The following is a 21,914-nucleotide window of genomic DNA, read 5'->3' on the forward strand; positions in this document are numbered from 1 at the left end:
CCTATCCATAGGTCATGCTATCTGGGGCATGGAATCCCACAACATATGACTGTCCATAGGTTCCCCGCCCTATAACATGTCTTTTTCTTTCTTTTTTTTCACATCTGGAAATAAGAGGCAAAGGTAGTGCTATTTTTCTAGATAACGAGGGGCTGGAATGCATCATGAACTCACCTTGTTCTCTTATAATGGCAAAGACACCGACCTGAGAGTTGCCAGAACTCAATTCCAGCTGGGGAAAAGAAGCCCTGGACAAAGCACACCTCAACTACCCCCACACAGAAAGTTTAATGGTTGAAAGGCATGATGTATGTTTTTGTTCTAGTGATGTAGGTTGAGATACAATTTGTATTAATTAGCTAATAATTAATTATGGATGCAAATGTATTCCTTTTACAATTATTTATTGCTCATTGCCATGATATAGAATGCTGCATGTAACTAATAAAATTGTATACTTTGTTTCTTAATTTTGTGTGTACAGGGGAGTTTTTCACATCCCCAAAAATGTAGATCAACCCTTGGCTGTTCTAAGAGGATCAGGTACCTAAAACTCATAAGGAAAATCAAAGCTATTCAGCAGTTCCAATATACATATATAACCTTTAACTTGGACCATCAATAAACTTTGGCTAGAATTGGAGTTATGTGTTATGTCTGACAAGAGGGTTTTACAGTGAAATACTAAAGAGATATGTCTATGAATTCAAAAGATCTAAAGACCTAAAACCCATTTGGTGTACCTCCAGGCCTTCTTAAGAATTGCTGATAGCAAATAGTGACTTGCTGTATTGTATTCCTTGGCCTGAATATGATTACTATAATGGATGCTCACCACTTTCCTGATGGGCATCTGTTGCAGACCCTAACCCTCTGCCTCCTTCCTGGCCAGCCAGACCCTCCTGGTCTTTGGCCAGTGGGGATTTCCCCTTGGTCATTGCAACCTTGGGGGTGTTACCTTCTAGTCAAAAGCCAGGTTCAAATGGGGAAATAAGGGCCCAGGTCTTGGGGAGTTCCTTTGCTGGTTGGCTGGGGATTGGCCACAGCCATGACCAGCCATGGCATCAGTCATGCCCCAGTATTGAAAGATTTGCCATCCTGTCTTATTGCTCTGTGCACATATTGACCTGACCCCATTGTCCTCACCACCTTGAGAGAGTTACAGAGGAGCCAATACAATCAACCTGTGTGAACACTGGCTCCATGTTTGAAACAATTCTTCCCTAAGTACCATTTATTTGGACGACTCAGGTCTATACCCACACAGCTGTCCTGCTGTCTATGAGCCACCCACTCTCTGGTTTATTTATTTTTAATATCAAAGGTCTATACCACCAATTCATATATTATCATAGAATAGTGTACAACAATATATACCATGAAATTTAAAACACCATAACAACAAGGACTTGTGTCAACATCAGGCTGGAATTTTCCTACTCATCCACTGTTACTGATCAGTAAACTTGATCTATAATATAAAATCAGTTACACTGGTAAATAGAAATAGGAAGGGGAGGGGAGGGTTCTGAGCCCTCCTGGTTTCCCACCCTGCCCCACTCTTAATGTCTCTCCTTTAGGTATTATGTCTAAGAAGACACGTGGGAAATTAGATCCGATCATTGAAACAGTTGCAGATGAAAGATGCAATTTTAAAACAAATGGATGAATTCCATGAATAATAAGGTGAGAGGGTCACAGAACAATGGAATTGCAGGGCCCACCATTCACAGGAAGAAGTGCAGATGCCGTTTTATAGAAATATATATTTATCTATTTTTAGAGGAATGCCCAAAATCTAAGAGTTTCCACAAAGCAGTCTTGATTTCTTTGTTTCTCATGCTATAGATGAATGGATTCAACATGGGAGGAATTATGGTATAGATCACAGCAAAAGCTATATCCAGATCAGAAGACGCACCGGTGGGAGGCTTTGCATAGGCAAAGAGCGCAGTGCCCATAAACAAAGAGACAACAGTGAGGTGGGGAAGGCAAGTGGAGAGGGCTTTTTTCTGACCATGTACTGAAGGAATTCTGCGCACTGTAGCAAATAGCTGCATATATGTTATGATAATGAACATGAAGCATCCTAGTCCCAGGCAACACCCTAACACAATAACCCCTACTTCGACAAGGTAGATATTAGAGCAGGAGAGCTTCAGTAATGTTGGAACTTCACAGAAGAACTGATGGACGTCATTTGAACAGAAGGTGATTGCAAAAGTGCTACAAGTGTGTAACATGGCATGAAGAAGACTAGCAATCAACACAATGAGGGTCATCTGAATACAAGCTCCTTTGTGCATAATTGTCTCATACTGTAATGGGTTGCAGATGGCAACATAGCGATCATGTGCCATTACTGTTAGAATGGCAAAATCTGCTGCTACAAAGAACATATAGAAGAAAACCTGGGCCACACACCCAGAGTAAGAAATAGACCTGCTGTTCATGATGGAATTGGCTAATGATTTGGGCATCATGACAGAAGCAGAGCCCATGTCCATCATTGCCAAATTAGTTAGGAAAAAGTACATTGGTGTATGGAGGTGATGGTCTAGCGCAAATGCAGCAATAATGAGAAGATTCCCAGCCATGGTGATCAAGTACAATCCTAAGAACAGAAAGAAGTATAAGATCTGTAGTTCTCGTACATCTGAGAATTCCCACAGCAGAAACGTTGACATGGAAGTAAGATTGCTCATTTTTTCTTCAATATTTGCATTCTCTCTGTTGGAGGAAGAAGCTGAAACGTGTTAATAATGATTAATGAGCTAATTATATCATTTATTTATTTATTTATTTATTTATTATACCCCACCCATCGGGCTTGGTTTCCTCAGCCACTCTGGGCTGCTCCCAACAGATTAAAATTAAAACAACAACAACAACAACAACCATGCTTCCTGAAATTTCATTATATATTCCGCATTCTTTTGCTAATCAAGCAGTGTAAAAATAATTTAGATTAAAGATTATGCCAAAATAGCCCATTTGTAAATTGAGGCTTGCATATCTGTTCTTATATAAAGTATCTAAAGTATCTCAAACACTGATTTCACTCCAAACTTTATATATTAACTAATATTTTCTATTTCTGCTCAGTCTGCATGTTCTGGGTAATCTTGAAGTAACATGAAGCTATCTGGGGGTGTTTTAACAACTTCCTTTAGTTGCTTTGCCCCACAAAGGAAGCTGTGATTAATGTCACTTGGAGAGCTGTCCTATCTCTTGTGGCCTAATTCAAACCCTCATCTGCTATACAGTGGTAGCTCCGGTTAAGAACTTAATTCGTTCTGGAGGTCCGTTCTTAACCTGAAATTGTTCTTAACCTGAAGCACCACTTTAGCTAATGGGGCCTCCTGCTGCTGCTGCACTGCTGCTGCTGCACAATTTCCGTTCTCATCCTGAAGCAAAGTTCTTAACCTGAGTTAATATTTTAGGGTTAGTGGAGTCTGTAACCTGAAGCATATGTAACCTGAAGTGTATGTAACCCAAGGTACCACTGTAGTAATCTTTGAAGAGATAATCATGATGTTAAACATACGTTTTATATGGCATTTAGATATCACTTGAAGAAGATAGTGTTGGACTGGCAGCTCCCAAACCTGAAACCATCTGTCAAATGAGGAGATCTTGCATACAAAGCACTTTGTATACCACTGAATTAGGGTGCTTCTATATGCCTATCTTGCAAAATACTGTCTAAATCTACATGACTAGTCCACTACCTAATCTTTCATTCTCATATATATATATATATATATATGGAAATGTCAGGTATTGAAATTGGAAACTATAACATATTGCTATCCTCAGTTATAGGTGCTCCTGGTTTTTCAGAACTAAGTAACAGAGTATACATGTGTTTGCGAATAAGACAGAATTCTAAGGTAACAGGGTAACAGCCTATTTTGAATGTAGTCTGCTACAGATAAATATTAAATTGAATGTATTATATTGATATAAAACATGGGTAGGCAAACTAAGGCCTGGGGGTCAGATCTGGCCCAATCGCCTTCTAAATCCGGCCCGTGGACAGTCCAAGAATCAGCGTGTTTTTACATGGGTAGAATGTGTCCTTTTAATTAAAATGCATCTCTGGATTATTTGTGGGGCATAGGAATTCATTCATTGTTATATTTATTTTCAAAATATAGTCCACCCCCCCCACAAGGTCTGAGGGAGAGTGGACTGCCCCCTGCTGAAAAAGTTTGCTGACCCCTGACATAAAATCTCCTGATGAATTTCACAGGCTGGTAGTGCTACTTTTTGTGCCAATATATGTCTCTAATACTTCAGTGGATGATAATGATCTGGGGTATATTTGTGTCCCCATGAAATGTAACACAAATCTAGTTCTGCCAGCATGAATTTTCATGTCATCACTCTCTTATTTTTCTGACATGGAAAAAAAAACCTGCTGCAAATTATCCAGTTACCGGGGAAAAAGCTGTGGCCTTGATTGGGATCTTTCTTCCAACACATAGACTGATTGGAACAGAACACAGCCCAGTTCCATCATACACGCATCACAAACGGACCACACAGTTGAATGATACACCCCTTTGGGATGCGGGTGGCGCTGTGGGTTAAACCACAGAGCCTAGGACTTGCTGATCAGAAGGTCGGTGGTTCGAATCCCCGCAGCGGGGTGAGCTCCCGTTGCTCGGTCCCTACTCCTGCCATCCTAGCAATTCAAAAGCACTTCAAAGTGCAAGTAGATAAATAGGTACTGCTACGGCGGGAAGGTAAATGGCGTTTCTATGCGCTGCTCTAGTCATGCTGGCCACATGACCCGGAAGCTGTACGCCGGCTCCCTCGGCCAATAAAGCAAGATGAGCGCCGCAACCCTGGAGTCGGCCACGACTGGACCTAATAGTCAGGGGTTCCTTTACCTTTACCTTTAAGACTCCTTTAAAATTGAAAGATGAGAAGAAAATAAAATGCTGATAGACACAACTAGATTACATTAGAGTAAAAGGAAACTACCAAATCACCTTAAATTGTTTTAAAATACCTTTAATGATAAGATTCAATTTCCTCTCCAGCTACTTTAGGAAACGATATGAGAAAGATGTCAGAATCCATGCATCTTCTCAACCAAGCTCTTTCAGCCTTCTTGCAGCACTTGCCACAGTACATGTAACTGTTTTTCTTGCATGCATATTTGAGGATAATAGTGACTAAATTAGCAACAGTAGACATGGGAAGGATCATTCTTTTAAGTCTTATTTGTCATCTTGGGATCTTACTCCCAAGAGTCCAGCACAGCTGATCTGAAAACATTGCTGAAAGTTACTGCTTCTACTTTCGCAGTAGACAAAAAAAGCATTTATGTAGAAATTATACAAGAGTGGGGCACAAAATCAATCTTGTCTTACACCCCTTGGGGAAACTATTGAATCTGAAAGGAAGGCCACAAGTCGATGCAAAATTTTAGTGCAAGGATCAGAGGAGAGCTAGAGTATAACATTTATCCAGTGAAGTAACAATGGCCACTTACCCTTCTTCCACAGTGAGTGGCAGTTGCGGCCCACCATGGTGCCTCCCTAAATCCCTGGAGCCTCGCCATGTTGCCCTGACTTTTGGGTTCCTCCCCAGCCACCGCAGAGCATCTTGCCAATCCACGGTGGCCTGGGGGGGGTGGAGCTTTTGCAGGCTTCACTCAGGTCCACTCCCTGGACTTATAATCAGGCCGACGCAACTCACTGCAGCCAAGTAAGCCTTGTAATGTCACCCACCATGCCCACCCTTTAGCATTGCTATTGTTTTTCTGCTTTTCTTCTAACCTTTTCCTATCCAGCTTAGTGGCCTTTCCTATGATTCCTTAATGGTTGCTGTTTTTCGGAGCTGGGAAGGAATTTTCCCTGATTGTCAGGTTTTGCCTTCCCCGTAGCACTAGTCACAATTTTGGCAGGTTAGTCCTTTGGCGGAATCCTTTAGTCTATCTTCTGACCTGGAGGGGTGGACGGGTGATACACCCCCCCAACAGCAGCGGCATTTACAGGGTGCCCCCAGGTCCATGCCCCCAGGGAGCCTCGCTGACTGGTGGGAAGAATGAATAGACATGACAACTGTAATGGGATTAAAAGGCCACAATTTTATTGATTTCATATGTAGGTAAAACTTGGCATAGGCATTGGGCGTGTATCCCCCTCAGCCCCCGGTGGGGAACCGAGGCATGACAGGGTGTGGTTGGGAGGAAGGGTCCATAGCAAAACTACAAGGCTGACTGGGCTACAGTGAGTTGCGTTGGCCTGATTATAAGTCCAGGGAGTGGACCTGAGTGAAGCCTGCAAAAGGTCCACCCCCCCAGGCCACCGTGGATTGGCAAGATGTTCTGTGGTGGCTGGGGAGGAACCCAAAATTCAGGGCAACATGGCGAGGCTCCAGGGACTTAGGGAGGCACCATGGTGGGCCGCAACTGCCACTTACTGTGGAAGAAGGATAAGTGGCCATTGTCATTTCACTGGGTAAATGTTATACTCCAGCTCTCCTCTGATCCTTGCACTAAAATTTTGCATCGACTTGTGGGCTTTCTTTCAGGTTTAATAGTTTTCCCAGGGGGTGTAAAACAAGTTTGATTTTGGGCCCCCTCCTGTATAATTTCTATATAAATACTTTTTCTTTTTCTTTTGTCTACTGTGAAAGTAGAAGCAGTAACTTTCAGCAATGTTTTCAAATCAGCTGTGCTGGACTCTTGGGAGTAAGATCCCAAGATGACAAATAAGACTTAAAAGAATGATCCCTCCCTTGTCTACTGTTGCCAATTTAGTGACTATTATCCTCATATATGCAGTCTATTTAAAGGAGGGGGGAAAGTTACACGTACTGTGGCAAGTGCTGCAAGAAGGCCGAAAGAGCTTGATTGAGAAGATGCATGGATTCTGACATCTTTATCATATCGTACCCTAAAGTAGCTGGAGAGAAAATTGAATCTTATCATCAAAGGTATTTTAAAACGATTTAAGGTGGTTTGGTAGTTTCCTTCTACTCTGATGTAATCTAGATGTGTCTATCAGCATTTTATTTTCTTCTCATCTATCAATTTTAAAGGGGTTTTATATACTCTTGTATGCTGATACCAGTCCTTATTAGAGTGCTCAACTTTAAAATGAACGATGACCACCTGGTATACTAAACACATTCCTTATTATTGCTCCAAAGGCAAATAGATGTAGCTGATGCAGATATATTGTATCATTCAACTGTGTGGTCCATTTGTTATGTGTGTATGATGGAACTGGGCTGTGTTCTGTTCCATTCAGTCTGTGTGCTGGAAGAACGATCCCAATCAAGGCTGCACCCTTGATCCCAGTAACTGGATAATTTGCAGCAGGCTTTTTTTCCATGTCATAAAAATAAGAGAGTGATGACATGAAAATTCATGCAGGCAGAACTAGATTTGTGTTACATTTCATGGGGACATGAAACCACCCCAGATCATTATCACCCACTGAAGTATCAGAGACATATATTGGCACAAACAGTAGCACTACTGGCAGGTGAAATTCATTAGGAGATTTTTTGTCAATATAATGCATTCAATTTACTATTTATATGTATCAGACTACATTCAAAATACGCTGTTGCCTTAGAATTCTGCCTTATTCACAAACACATGTTGTTGTTGTTTAGTCGTTCAGTCGTGTCCGACTCTTCGTGACCCCATGGACCAGAGCACGCCAGGCACTCCTGTCTTCCACTGCCACCCGCAGTTTGGTCAGACTCATGTTTGTAGCTTCGAGAACACTGTCTAACCATCTCGTCCTCTGTCTTCCCCTTCTCCTTGTGCTCTCCATCTTTCCCAGCATCAGGGTCTTTTCCACGAATTCTTCTCTTCTCATGAGGTGGCCAAAGTATTGGAGCCTCAGCTTCACGATCTGTCCTTCCAGTGTGCACTCAGGGCTGATTTCCTTAAGAATGGATGCGTTTGATCTTCTTGCAGTCCATGGGACTCTCAAGAGTCTCCTCCAGCACCATAATTCAAAAGCGTCAATTCTTCGGCGGTCAGCCTTCTTTATGGTCCAGCTCTCACTTCCATACATCACTACTGGGAAAACCATAGCTTTTACTATACGGACCTTTGTTGGCAAGGTGATGTCTCTACTTTTTAAAATGCTGTCTAGGTTTGTCATTGCTTTCCTCCCAAGAAGCAGGCGTCTTTTAATTTCGTGGCTGCTGTCACCATCTGCAGTGATCATGGAGCCCAAGAAAGTAAAATCTCTCACTGCCTCCATTTCTTCCCCTTCTATTTGCCAGGAGGTGATGGGCCCAGTGGCCATGATCTTCGATTTTTTGATGTTGAGCTTCAGACCATATTTTGCGCTCTCCTCTTTCACCCTCAATAAAAGGTTTTTTAATTCCTCCTCACTTTCTGCCATCAAGGTTGTGTCATCTGCATATCTGAGGTTGTTGATATTTCTTCCAGCAATCTTAATTCCGGCTAGGGATTCATCCAGCCCAGCCTTTCGCATGATGAATTCTGCATATAAGTTAAATAAGCAGGGAGACAAAATACAGCCTTGTCGTACTCCTTTCCCAATTTTGAACCAATCAGTTGTTCCATATCCAGTTCTAACTGTAGCTTCTTGTCCCACATAGAGATTTCTCAGGAGACAGATGAGGTGATCAGGCACTCCCATTCCTTTAAGAACTTGCCATAGTTTGCTGTGGTCGACACAGTCAAAGGCTTTTGCATAGTCAATGAAGCAGAAGTAGATGTCTTTCTGGAACTCTCTAGCTTTCTCCATAATCCAGCGCATGTTTGCAATTTGGTCTCTGGTTCCTCTGCCTCTTCTAAATCCAGCTTGCACTTCTGGGAGTTCTCGGTCCACATACTGCTTAAGCCTTCCTTGAAGAATTTTAAGCATAACCTTGCTAGCGTGTGAAATGAGTGCAATTGTGCGGTAGTTGGAGCATTCTTTAGCACTGCCCTTCTTTGGGATTGGGATGTAGACTGACCTTCTCCAATCCTCTGGCCACTGCTGAGTTTTCCAAACTGGCTGGCATATTGAGTGTAGCACCTTAACTGCATCATCTTTTAAAATTTTAAATAGTTCAGCTGGAATACCATCACTTCCACTGGCCTTGTTATTTGCAATGCTTTCTAAGGCCCATTTGACTTCACTCTCCAGGATGTCTGGCTCAAGGTCAGCAATCACAGTACCTGGGGTGTACAAGACATCCATATCTTTCTGGTATAATTCCTTCACAAACACATATATACTCTAAGTTATAGTTTTGAAAAACCTGGGTTTGAAATAGGCCACAAGCGATGGGACAGCTCTCCAAGTGGCATTAATAGCAACTTCTTTTGTGGGGTAAGGCAACTAAAGGAAGTAGTTTAAAAGCCCCCAGATAGCTTCATATTACTGTAAGCTTACTTGTTGTTGTTGTTGCTGTTTAGTCGTTTAGTCGCGTCCGACTCTTCGTGACCCCATGGACCAGAGCACGCCAGGCACTCCGGTCTTCCACTGCCTCCCGCAGAATCCTCTAAACATGAAGACTGAACAAAAATAGACAATATGTGTTTATATATCAATTTTAGAGTGAAAATGTTTGAGATACTTTAGATAATAACAGATATAGAAGCTTCAATTTACAAACTGGCTATTTGGGCATAATCTTTAATTTCAATTGTTTTTCCACTACTTGATTAGCAAAATAATGTGGAATATATAATGAAATTTCAAGAAGCATGCTTAAATTAGCTTGTTAATCAATATTAACACTTTTTAGCTTCTTCCTCCAACAGAGAAAATGCAAATATTGAAGAAAAAATGAGCAATCTTACTTCCATGTCAACATTTCTGCTGTGGGAATTCTCAGATGTACGAGAACTACAGATCTTATACTTCTTTCTGTTCCTAGGATTGTACTTGATCACCATGGCTGGAAATCTTCTCATTATTGCTACAATAGTGCTAGACCATCACCTCCATACACCAATGTACTTTTTCCTAACTAATTTGGCAATGATGGACATGGGCTCTGCTTCTGTCACGATGCCGAAATCATTAGCCAATTCCATCATGAACAGCAGGTCTATTTCTTACTCTGGGTGTGTGGCCCAGGTTTTCTTCTATATGTTCTTTGTCGCAGCAGATTTTGCCATTCTAACAGTAATGGCACATGATCGCTATGTTGCCATCTGCAACCCATTACAGTATGAGACAATTATGCACAAAGGAGCTTGTATTCAGATGACCCTCATTGTGTTGATTGCTAGTCTTCTTTATGCCATGTTACACGCTTGTAGCACTTTTGCAATCACCTTCTGTTCAAATGACGTCCATCAGTTCTTCTGTGAAGTTCCAACATTACTGAAGCTCTCTTGCTCTAATATCTACCTTGTCGAAGTAGGGGTTATTGTGTTAGGGTGTTGCCTGGGACTAGGATGCTTCATGTTCATTATCATAACATACATGCAGCTATTTGCTACAGTGCGCAGACTTCCTTCAGTACATGGTAAGAAAAAAGCCCTCTCCACTTGCCTTCCCCACCTCACTGTTGTCTCTTTGTTTATGGGCACTGCACTCTTTGCCTATGCAAGGCCTCCCACTAATGATTCTTCTGATCTGGATATAGCTTTTGCTGTGATCTATACTGTAATTCCTCCTATGTTGAATCCATTCATCTATAGCATGAGAAACAAAGAAATCAAGACTGCTTTGTGGAAACTCTTAGATTATGGGCATTCTTCTAAAAATATATTTTGAGTTTTTAAACATGGGATTGTATATTCAATGTGAATGTTTTGATATACAGTTTTTAACATAGCACTAGAACCTTGGGGTGGACATTTGCTTTGCATGTAGGAAGTTCCTGCTGTAACCCCTGGCATCTGCAGGTGGAGGAATGAATGGTTCCATATCTCAAGCCATAGGGAGCCACTACCAATCAATGTCAACAATATTGAGCTAAATGGACCAATGGGATGATTCAGTGTAAAGTAACTTCCTGTGTTGCTCACTCTGCAGTGCAAATAGTCTTATAATTTATTCACCTTATTCTCCATGCCATTCATTGCCATTTGTTTATCCTCTTCACCCTTCTCCCCCCAAACAATGTTTTACTTACTACTGATACCAGTATAGTACAATTAGATATAACTGTTTCAGCAAATACTATTTCCAATGCCTTTTTTAAGAAAATGAAAGTTCAAAAGCATAAAATGTATGTCCCCAAAATAATTATTAATTTTATTATATTTTTGCTTGCCACTCCAATATCTGAGTGGTGTGAGATTCCAGGGGTTCCAGGAATTTACCCAGGGTTCGTGTTTCCTTTGGAATGAGGGACAACAGAGACTGTCGTGTCTTTATGATATATGCTTAGTTTACACATATATACAACTTGTGCCTACATTGGAGGGGTTCAAAGCATTAAGACTCCAAAAAGGTTGGGGTGTCACTATCCATCATACAACTTCAGTTAGAAATACTGCAGTCAGTTTCTGCACTAACTGAGGCTTCTGAAGGGCAGCCCTATGTATAATGCAATACCACAATTCATCATGGATTGCTATGGAAATCTATCTAGACATGGCTACACTATTTGAATATTGCAAAATAAATAGCCTTGGATTTCACCACATGTGTGATCATTTTTCATGTATTGACGCACGTTGTATCTGCTGTTTCTTTGTGTCTGCTACCAAAGGACTACCAACATATACCTGAGGAGTGTGATCAGTTGTGCTTACTCTTGGGAGTAAGCTCTCAAGACGGCAAAACAGGCTTAAAATAACTCTCCCTGCCATGTCTGCTGGCACTAATACCTGATGTAACCTTTAGTGACCATTATTCTCATATATGCAATCTTTTTAAAATGGGGAAAACAGCTACATCTTCAGTGGTAAGTTCCACAGGAAGATTGAAAGAAGATGCATGGACTCTCACATATGAACTGCATTTTACCTTAAAACAGCTGGAGGGGAAACTGAATTTCCCAATTAAAGGTACTGTATTTCAAAATGATGTAAGGGGGTTCAGTAGTTTCCTATTACTTTTATGCAATCTCAAGGTGTTCGCCAATTTGTTTGTCTTCTGGTCTTCTATCAGTTTTCAAGGGATCTCATACATACATACTTGGAACAATGAAGCCATCACTAAACTGCTCTACTTTTAAAAATGTATAGTTTCTTTCTAACTGGATCATCATTTTGTTAGGCTGGGTCCAGACTTGGTAACACTTGGAATAGACCCATTGATTTCAGCAGGTCTCCTGCAAGTAGGACTAAATATGGATCCAACCCAGTATGTTTCATATTTGTTAACTCTGGTACACCACATTTAATGGGAAATTGTGGCTAAAAAGGCAGCGCATAAACCAAGTTATAAATGGTGGTATAAATATTTTATTATTCCTGTAACAGCAACAACCAAAACGAAATCCCCTACCACACTGAAACCCAACCCTATTCCCCACTGAATGACTGAGGTTAGGACAAAATCTTACTACACAAGGAGACGGTAGACTAGCTCTTAGGAGGTCCAGGGCAGATCACATAGCACAAAGCAGCTCTGTGATCAGAGCAAGCAGCCCCAAGCATTGATTTCCACCATTACATATCTTTTGAAAACTGTTCATGAAAGGAGTCAATTGAAATGGGGTTATGGGAACAAAGGCTGCTCACTGAAAAGTTACCACCCAGCTGAGAAACAGCCCATTCATTCACAATGAAAATGTGCTTAGGAGTTTCCACACCAGCAAGGAAAGCAGATGCACGATGAGTTATTTTTTCGACCTCAATGCAGATAATCCAGGTTAAAGAAAGAAAAAGTATAGGCTGGAATTTTGATGGGAACAAAATTGTGTGGATGACATGAGAACTTTCTGAGCATGACCAGCACCAAGTCCACAATAAACTGCCATGTGGAAGCACACCTTGTGATATGCATCAAACAAGGGTGTGAGTAGTTGTTTTGTTCCTCCTCCTGCACTACTGTTCCCTTACTCCTGCATAGGTCTGAGCTAAAATGGTACAAATCTCTCCCCCCCCCCCATGAAAATTGCTGTAAAAATGATGTGGTGTATCTGAGGTGGGAAACTGGAGCCAGTGCATCCAAATCAGTTTATAGTGAGGGTTGGAGGAAGGCAACATCTCTCTGCATCATGGAGGCTGGTGGCTGATGTGTTGTCATTTCCTATGCTGCACTCTGCTGCATAAGTTTTAGAAAGAAACCTAGGGTTGCCCAGTTGCACTGTTTTCCGTCTATCCCAATGGGGACAATGGGGGACATGGATTACTCCACCTTATTCTAAGAAAAGGCCTGCAAGGTAGGTTAGGCTTCATGGAGAATGCAGATTCTCCCCCTCTGCAGAATTGCCCTTGAACCAATGTTCTCCTTTAACCATTTAACCATGACCATTCATTATTTCATTAGACCATTGAACTAAAGCAGTGGTTCTCAAACTTTTTTCTTTGGGCTCCCTCTCACCTTCACATTTTTCCAGCACTTTTAATACAGGTAGTCCAGTTTGCACATTATGGTCAAATATGCAAACATTATCAACTAACTAACTAAATAAATAAATCATACCCTCACAGCAAACTCATGAAGTACATTAGACTGAGAGGCAGTGACTGGCCCAAAGCCACTCAGTGAGTTTCATGGTTGAGTTTAACCTTGGTCTCTCAGGTTGTAGTCCACTTATAAATATTTATTAAGATTTTCACAATGTAATACAAACAAACAAACAAAATAGAAAAAAGAATACCAAATAAAAACAAACACAAAAAGAAAAATAACAACCATTAAAAAACAATTTCATCTTTCAAAACAATTCTTGCTTTGACTTGTTTCTTGGACTTCCCCACACCTCCCTCCTTTGTATTCCAATACGATTTGTTTGTTCAGCAAATCCTTTCCCTCCTTACTTTTGTCTTAATTTTTATCTTAATATTTTAACTTTACCTTTCCCTCTATTTAACATTCCATTTTCCCCTAATACCTCAAACCTTGTTGCTATGAACCCCTTAACTTCAATCCAACATCATGTAAGGAAATGTAAGGAAACTGAAGGTACATTCTTTCACCTTTGGTGGACGTGCCCAAGGATTAAGGCTTTCTGGGAGATGATATATAATGAATTGAAAAAGGTATTCAAATATACCTTCCAGAAGAAACCAGAGGCCTTTCTCCTGGGTATGGTTGGCCAATTGGTGCCAAAGAAAGATAGAACTTTTTTTATGTATGCAACAGCAGCAGCAAGAATACTTATCGCGAAGTATTGGAAGACACAAGAACTACCCACTTTGGAAGAATGGCAGATGAAAGTGATGGACTATATGGAATTAGCAGAAATGACTGGCAGAATCTGAGACCAGGGAGAAGAGCAGGTGGAAGAAGATTGGAAGAAATTTAAAGATTATTTACAGAAACAATGTAAAATTAATGAATGATGGAATGAGGTTGTAGTCTACTTAACACCTTTTTACATCTTTTGGAAAAAAGATGTAGAAGTGAATAAGCTGGGTGAAGGGAATAATCTTTACCTATAGGTCTGGAAATTTATTGGGTTTCTTGTTAGCAGTCCTATGTAGCACTTTTAAGATTCACAAATTCAGTTTGCTAACCTTTAAGATAATATTTTAGTTTCCTGTTAATTATGTTAGCCTGGAAGTAACTGCAAGGATAGCTGGGTTTGTGACAGCAGTATCTCTTAGAGCGGTGAATGGCACTATTTAGTGGAAAGAAATTCCAATGGACTGAGCCAGAGGTGGATCCTAACAACTCCAGAGGTAGAGGCAGTCTCCAGGGTGACTGATGGGAAGATGGAATATGGCAAGGGAAATGTTTCTAGCAATTAATATTATCAAAATAAGAGAAGGAAGATTGCAGCATCATATTTTATTTTATCAAAAAACAAGTTTTATAATTTAGAATGATCACAATCAAAATGTATGATTCTGTCTACACTACAGTAAAACTGAAAATTCTGATGGGAAAATTACACATTTTTCAACACTTTTTCTTATTAGAATGAATATTTGTTACATTTGATTGCTCTATATAGGCAACCTCCATTAAGTGGGGGTTACGTTCCTAGGTACTGTGAATTTAACCCTGGGTAAATTCCTGGAACCCCTGGAATCTCACACCACTCAGAGATTGGAGTGGGAAGCAAAAATATAATAAAATTAATAATTATTTTGGGGACATACATTTTATGCTTTTGAACTTTCATTTTCTTACTAAAGGCATTGGAAATAGTATTTGCTGAAACAGTTATATCTAATTGTACTATACTTGTATCAGTAGTAAGTAAAACACATTTTTGGGGGGAGAAGGGTGAAGAGGATGAACAAATGGCAATGAATGGCATGGAGAATAAGGTGAATAAATTATAAGACTATTTGCATTGCAGAGTGAGGAACACAGGAAGTTACTTTACACTGAATCAGCCCATTGGTCCATTTAGCTCAGTATTGTTGACACTGATTGGTAGTGGCTCCCTATGGCTTGAGATATGGAACCATTCATTCGTCCACCTGCAGATGCCAGGGGTTACAGCAGGAACTTCCTACATGCAAAGCCAATGTCCACCCCAAGGTTCTAGTGCTAGGTTAAAAACTGTATATCAAAACATTCACATTGAATATACAATCCCATTTTTAAAAACTCAAAATATATTTTTAGAAGAATGCCCATAATCTAAGAGTTTCCACATAGCAGTTTTTATTTCCTTGTTTCTCATACTGTAGATGAATGGATTCAATGTGGGAGGAATGATGGTATAGACCACAGCAAAAGCTATGTCCACATTAGAAGCAGCATCTGTGGGTGGCTTTGCATAAGCAAATACTCCAGTGAACATAAACACAGAGACAACCATGAGGTGAGGCAGGCAAGTGGAAAGGGCCTTTTTCTGACCATGAACAGAAGGGATTCTACGCACTGTAGAAAAGATTTGAATGTATGTTATGATGATGAAAATGAAGCAACCGAGCCCTATACTCCATCCTAGCACAAGAAACCCAACTTCAACTAAGTAAAAGTCAGTGCAGGAAAGCTTCAGTAACCTTGGGATTTCACAGAAGAATTGATTGACAGCATTAGAACAGAAGGTGTTTGCAAAGGTGCAACCAGCATGTAGGGTGGCATTAAGAAGACTGATAATCCATACAATGGCTACCATCCGTATACAGGCTCCTCTGTTCATAATTAACTCATATTGGAGTGGGTTGCAAATAGCAACATTGCGGTCATGTGCCATTATAGTTAGGAGGGCAAGATCTGATGTTCCAAATAAATATGAAAAAAAGACTTGAGCAACACATCCAGAATAAGACATGAACCTGCTGTTTAAAAGAGAAATAGCCATCGATTTGGGTACCATGACAGAAATAGTTCCAAGGTCCATCATGGCCAAATTCAGTAGAAAGAAGTACATGGGGGTGTGAAGGTGGTGATCGAAGACAACTACTGCAATAATGAGAAAATTCCCCATTATTGCCACCGAGTACAACAACAAGAAAACAAAAAAGTGTAAGATCTGTAGTTCTCGAATGTCTGAGAATCCCAACAGCAGAAATGTAGACATGGAGGTAAGATTGGACATTTTATTCACACAACGTGTTCACACATTACCTGTATAAGGAAGAAGATAGGATTGTTTGTTTATAAATATTTATTAACCCATTAAAGTTCCTTTAAACAGTCAAATCCACCATGCATTCTATGCTTTCCCCCTCGGATTGTCACTGACCCCCCCCCCCCAGCACCTATTTGAAATTTGTGCATGGTGTGGGGAGGCTAGCATAGCCTTCAAGTGTCACAATTTTCCCAGGACACTCCTGGAATTACAGAAGTCATTTTGGCTTCTCATTTTATCCAGGATTGTCCCAATTGCTCCCAGCAACACTGATTTGCAACTTGCACTGTGAGCTTTCTTGCAGAGCAGTTCTGTTTACTCAGAACAATCTGCATGTCCTTGCATGTGACCTATACAATATTAAGAGTTAAGAGCACAACACATATCATCAAGTAATTTCAGAGTTATGTGCTCAAAATCAATCTACTTCTTTTAGCCAAAATAAATGGCAGGTTACTATTATACCCATTATATATATGTGCTCCTTAGTCTGGCAGTGGCTTGCAGCAGCACCCGGGTAAGAACTGGAATTGGAGCTCGTATAAACTGACTTTGTTATCACTATGCACACATGCACATGCTTTTAATTTGGGATAATTTGCAGCAGGCCTGCACAAATTAGGTAACCTCCGTAAACTGAAGACAGAACACGCAGTATGAACAGAGGCTCCCTGAAGGTTTGGTAGGTCGGTTTCTGCTTGGGACTGCAAAAATAAGGGATAGGAAAATCAAATATTTCACTGTTGATTTTCTGGCTTATTATATCATGAGCTCATACCCTCCCTTCCTATTGACTTATGCCTTACCCCATGTGTACAGGCACTTAGGCAAGTGGTGAAGACATTTATGTTTAATGCTACCTTTAACTTAGGTCATAATTGGGTTTTACAGGACAGCTTCTTAAAGTATGTTGTATGTTTGGTCATGTAGCTATTATACCTTTATATCTTGCCTTGCTCTTGTTTGTATGCTGCATTGTGAGGGCATGGTCCTAAACAGCTTATAAGAATACAATGAGTTAATACAGGGCAGGGCACCTCCCAACCTCACTGCCGCTTCACCAATCCCCAGCATTTGCTGCTTGAGGTGTTCACTTGATTTTGTCTAATGGGCATGGGGTGGAATGACACTTATGTAAACAGAATATCCCTAGTTTCATATGAGGAATGTTGGAGGGTATAGACTATACCCCCTCAATCCTTCTTCTAATATCTGTGCGTTTGATGGAACATCCAAAAGAGAAGCCTACATACACATACATGTACATAAGAGCTCACCACACCGTATTGGTTTTGCGGTTATTACTGTCACATGAATAATAAAATACTTATATCGTCTTTTATAACTTGACTTGTGCACTTCCATTTTTGTCACAATTTCCCATTCAATGTGGCGTACCAGATCTCACAATTATACAACTATAATCAAATATATTGGGTTGGACTCACATTTAGTCATATACTTGCAACAGAACCTCTGCAGTCAATGGGTCTACTAATAGCATCGCCAAGTCTGGATTTAATCAAACAAAATTATAATCCAGTTAGAAAAAGTTGGCAAGCAATTGAAATATCTTCAAGCATAAAATTCATAGGGTATGATATGCTTCGGATGCAAGAGCCCATGTACCTTCTCAACCAAGCACTTTCAACCTTCCCTTGGCACTTACCCCCAAACATGTAACCAAGTATTTTTTCCCTTTAAAAAAGACAGCATATTTAAAGGTAATAGTCACTAAATGTAGCATCAGCTGTTAGTGCCAGCAGGCATGGGAGGGAGTGTTAGTTAATTCTGTTTAGGCATCTTGGGATCCTACTCCCAAGAGCGCAGCAGAGCTGATCGGAATCCTCAAGGCAATTTTGCTGCTTCGACTTTGGTAGTAGAAACAAACAAACAACAACAGATACAACATGTGCTTCAGTACATGAAAAATGATCACTCTACGGCTATTTATTTAGTTATACTGTAGCCATTTCTAGATAGAGATAGGCTTTCACAGACTATCCATTTCCTGGTAACATCCTGGCTGAATTGCTATATTGTATTATACATGGGGCTGCCCTTCAATATGACTCCTTTAGTGCAAAACCTGACTGCAATAATTCTAACTGAAGAGAATTCTAACTACCATTCCATTTTTTATTATTTATTTATTTCCTGTCATGTGCCTTTATCTGCAATACATTTCCAGACCTATCAGAAAAGATTACTTCCATCCCCCCAGTTTACTCACTTCTATGTCATTTTTCCAGAATGTGGGGGAAAACGGAGGAATATTAAGTGGAGTAGGACATGAGAGACCATGGCTAAAATCAGTCATAAAACATATTGTGTGACTTTGGGATAGTCAGTCCCAGACTGACCTATCTGACCCAGTTGCTGTGGGAATAACATCTGTTTATTTGTTTCATTTAACAAAGTTTATATATCACTTGATTGTAATAAAGCCTCCACATGGCTAACAAGAAATATATAATTATTAATAAAAACAGTTAACAACAATTGCTTTTCTTTTTTAGTCCTAAATTACCGGTATGTGGCACCTGTAACATTGCCAGTTCCACAGACAAAAAACAGTTGGATGGGCATAAATGGGGTATAGCAAGCTTACAAGTAAACTGATCTCAAGCCTTCACAGTATAGTACATGTGGATTGGCCTCCATTAATGAATGATGAGGTATGTGGTCCGTAATTGTTCCTTGTATTTTTCTATTAGTTTCCAGTTGGTTCCTGTCATTCAGGGTGTTGATATACATTAGAAATGATGGTTGTGTGAACTGAAAAGAGTGGAGATGCTAAAGATTTGTTGTGTTAATGTTCTGCATAATGTTATGCACATCTCTGTCGTAATAGCATATAATAATTTAATACTGTATTTTGCTTAGTAATTTCTGAATGTATAAATTTTATCATATTGTCACCCCAATCTCCAAGCATTCCTGCGCTGTGATGTGTGAAAATTTGCTCTGCACAAGTGCTATCTGCACATGAAGGGAACTGTCTCCCTGGGTCAATGGGGGGGGGGTGTTGCTTGTGTTCTTGTTTTCTTTTTATGATCAGTGTGTGTCCATGTCTGTAGGTTTGTGTGCTGCATGTCTGCCAGTGTGTGTAGTATGAGTATAATAGACTAAGAGTGGAGACCCAGCTCTGGCATGCAGCTCTTGGAGGGATAAGTTACCGTGAACACAACCCACTGGACAACAAAAGTTCAAATTAGATGGTTCTACTAATCAATATTATAAAACAATAGAAAGAAAATTGCCAGATGACATTTTTATGCAAAAATAAATTTTATAGTATTGTAGAATGATCAAGAACAAAATGCCCCACAAGGTCATGTTCTGTTCAGAACATTTTGGGGAAATGATACATTTTATGTTCTTCAACTTTCTTTTTCTAACTAAATGTTTACATGGAATATTTGTTAATATGGTTACATTCGATTGTCGTATACATGTATCACTTGTAAGTGAAATACACTGTCTTGAGAAAATGGTGAAATGCGTGATCAATTGACGATGAATTATATGAAAAATGAGGTGGAGAAATTATGGAATGATTTGTATCACAGATTCAGGAACAGAACAAACTGGTTTACACTTATTTCACTGGGTCCATTTAGTTCAGTATTGTCAGCACTGACAATACTGACAGCAGTAACCCTCTATGACTTCAGACGTGGAATCATTATCCCGCAGCCAGGACTTGCCAGGGGTAAAGGCAAGGAACCTCATGCATGGAAAGAATATACTCTACCAAAAGTTATGTTGCTGGGTTAAAAATGGCATTGCCAAACTTTAACATATAGAACAGTATACAACACTATTTTTATAGAACAGTTTCCACAAAGCAGTCTTAATTTCTTTATTTCTCATACTGTAAATAAATGGATTTAATGTGGGAGGAATTATGGTATATATCACAGCAAAAACTATATCTAGATCAGAAGAAGAATCGGTGGGTGGCCTTGCGTAGGCAAAGGCACCAGTGAACATAAGCAAAGAGACAACAGTGAGGTGGGGAATGCAAGTGGAGAGGGCTTTTTTCTGACCATCTAAAGAAGGTATTCTGAGCACTGTAGAAAAGATCTGCATGTATGTTATGATGATGAAAATGAAGCATCCTACTGATATAATAAATGCTATCACAAGAACCCGAACTTCAACTAAGTAAAAGTCGGAGCAAGAGATCTTCAGTAATTTTGAGATTTCACAGAAGAACTGATTGACAGAATTACCACAGAAGGTATTGCCAAAGGTGCTCCCAGTATGTAACATGGCAGCAAGAAAGCCTGTGATCCACCCAATGGCTACCATCCGTATACAGGCTCCTTTGTGCATAATTGTCTCATATTGCAGTGGTCTGCAAATAGCAACGTAACGGTCATGTGCCATTATAGTTAGGAGAGCAAAATCTGATATTCCAAATAAATGTAAAAAGAAAACCTGAGCAACACATCCAAAATAAGAAATTAACCTGTTGTTGTAAAGGGAAATAGCCATTGATTTGGGCACCATAACTGAAACTGTTCCAAGGTCCATGATGGCCAAATTCATTAGAAAGAAATACATAGGGGTATGAAGGTGGTGATCAAGGACAATGACAATGACAATTAGAAGATTCCCTATTATTGCCATCAAGTACAAGGCTAGGAACACGAAGAAGTGCAAGATCTGTAGTTCTCGAATATCTGAGAATCCCAGCAGCAGAAATGCAGGCATGGAGGTAAGATTGTGCATTATGTTCGCAGCACTTATCCACATGTTACCTGTACAAGCAAGAGGATAAGGACTATTAGTGTACAATTATTGATTCATCAATTTAATTTAAACTGAGCTGCTTTGATCTAGAAATCAAGTCCACCAAATATTCCTTTGCATAATCAGCAATAATTGCTGTCCCCTCTGTTTTCTCATCAGATAATCCCTGTCCAATTGTGCCCCCCCACCATTTGCAAATGTAGGCAAGGTGTGGTGAGTCTATACTCCCTAAAATCCTTCCCCTGGCATCTATGCATTCAGTGAAGCATCAGAAAGGGAAGTTACAAGCATACATTTATATGTGCATATGAGCTCACCAATCAGTTGCTGGCTCCAATTATGCAGGGTGCCAGATAAGGTGGACAGACCAAAGACACACAATGTACCCAATATATATTGACTGGGTGGAAGTCCTAGTCTAATCTGGATTTTTAAAAAAACACAACTGGTGCAAACATTTCTTCAGCCAGCTAATATCCACAAATATTTCATCAGAAATCTGTCTATGCCCTGTGAGCAATATACTGTTGGAAGACTGATTTTAATCT

General features: G+C 40.1%; 3 protein-coding genes across 3 annotated transcripts; 1 reads left to right on the plus strand and 2 right to left on the minus strand.

Moving 5' to 3' along the window:
• Positions 1 to 1,769: 1,769 nt before the first annotated feature.
• Positions 1,770 to 21,345, minus strand: LOC310662167 (uncharacterized protein; the record flags this gene model as incomplete). The annotated part of the gene is made up of 2 exons (XM_083408938.1): positions 1,770 to 2,730; positions 20,444 to 21,345. 2 exons carry the CDS (start codon positions 21,343 to 21,345, stop codon positions 1,770 to 1,772), a joined length of 1,863 nt encoding a protein of 620 aa, XP_083265064.1.
• LOC310663392 (olfactory receptor 14I1-like) lies at positions 9,786 to 10,724 on the plus strand (the record flags this gene model as incomplete). Its single annotated transcript, XM_083411211.1, has 1 exon — positions 9,786 to 10,724. One exon carries the CDS (start codon positions 9,786 to 9,788, stop codon positions 10,722 to 10,724), a length of 939 nt encoding a protein of 312 aa, XP_083267337.1.
• LOC310663385 (olfactory receptor 14A16-like) lies at positions 15,634 to 16,572 on the minus strand (the record flags this gene model as incomplete). Its single annotated transcript, XM_083411199.1, has 1 exon — positions 15,634 to 16,572. The coding sequence occupies one exon, from the start codon at positions 16,570 to 16,572 to the stop codon at positions 15,634 to 15,636; it is 939 nt and encodes a 312-aa protein (XP_083267325.1).
• Positions 21,346 to 21,914: the final 569 nt, after the last annotated feature.

The sequence above is a fragment of the Podarcis tiliguerta genome, assembly GCF_965153285.1.
Source record: "Podarcis tiliguerta genome assembly, chromosome: 13".
NCBI lineage: Eukaryota > Metazoa > Chordata > Lepidosauria > Squamata > Lacertidae > Podarcis > Podarcis tiliguerta.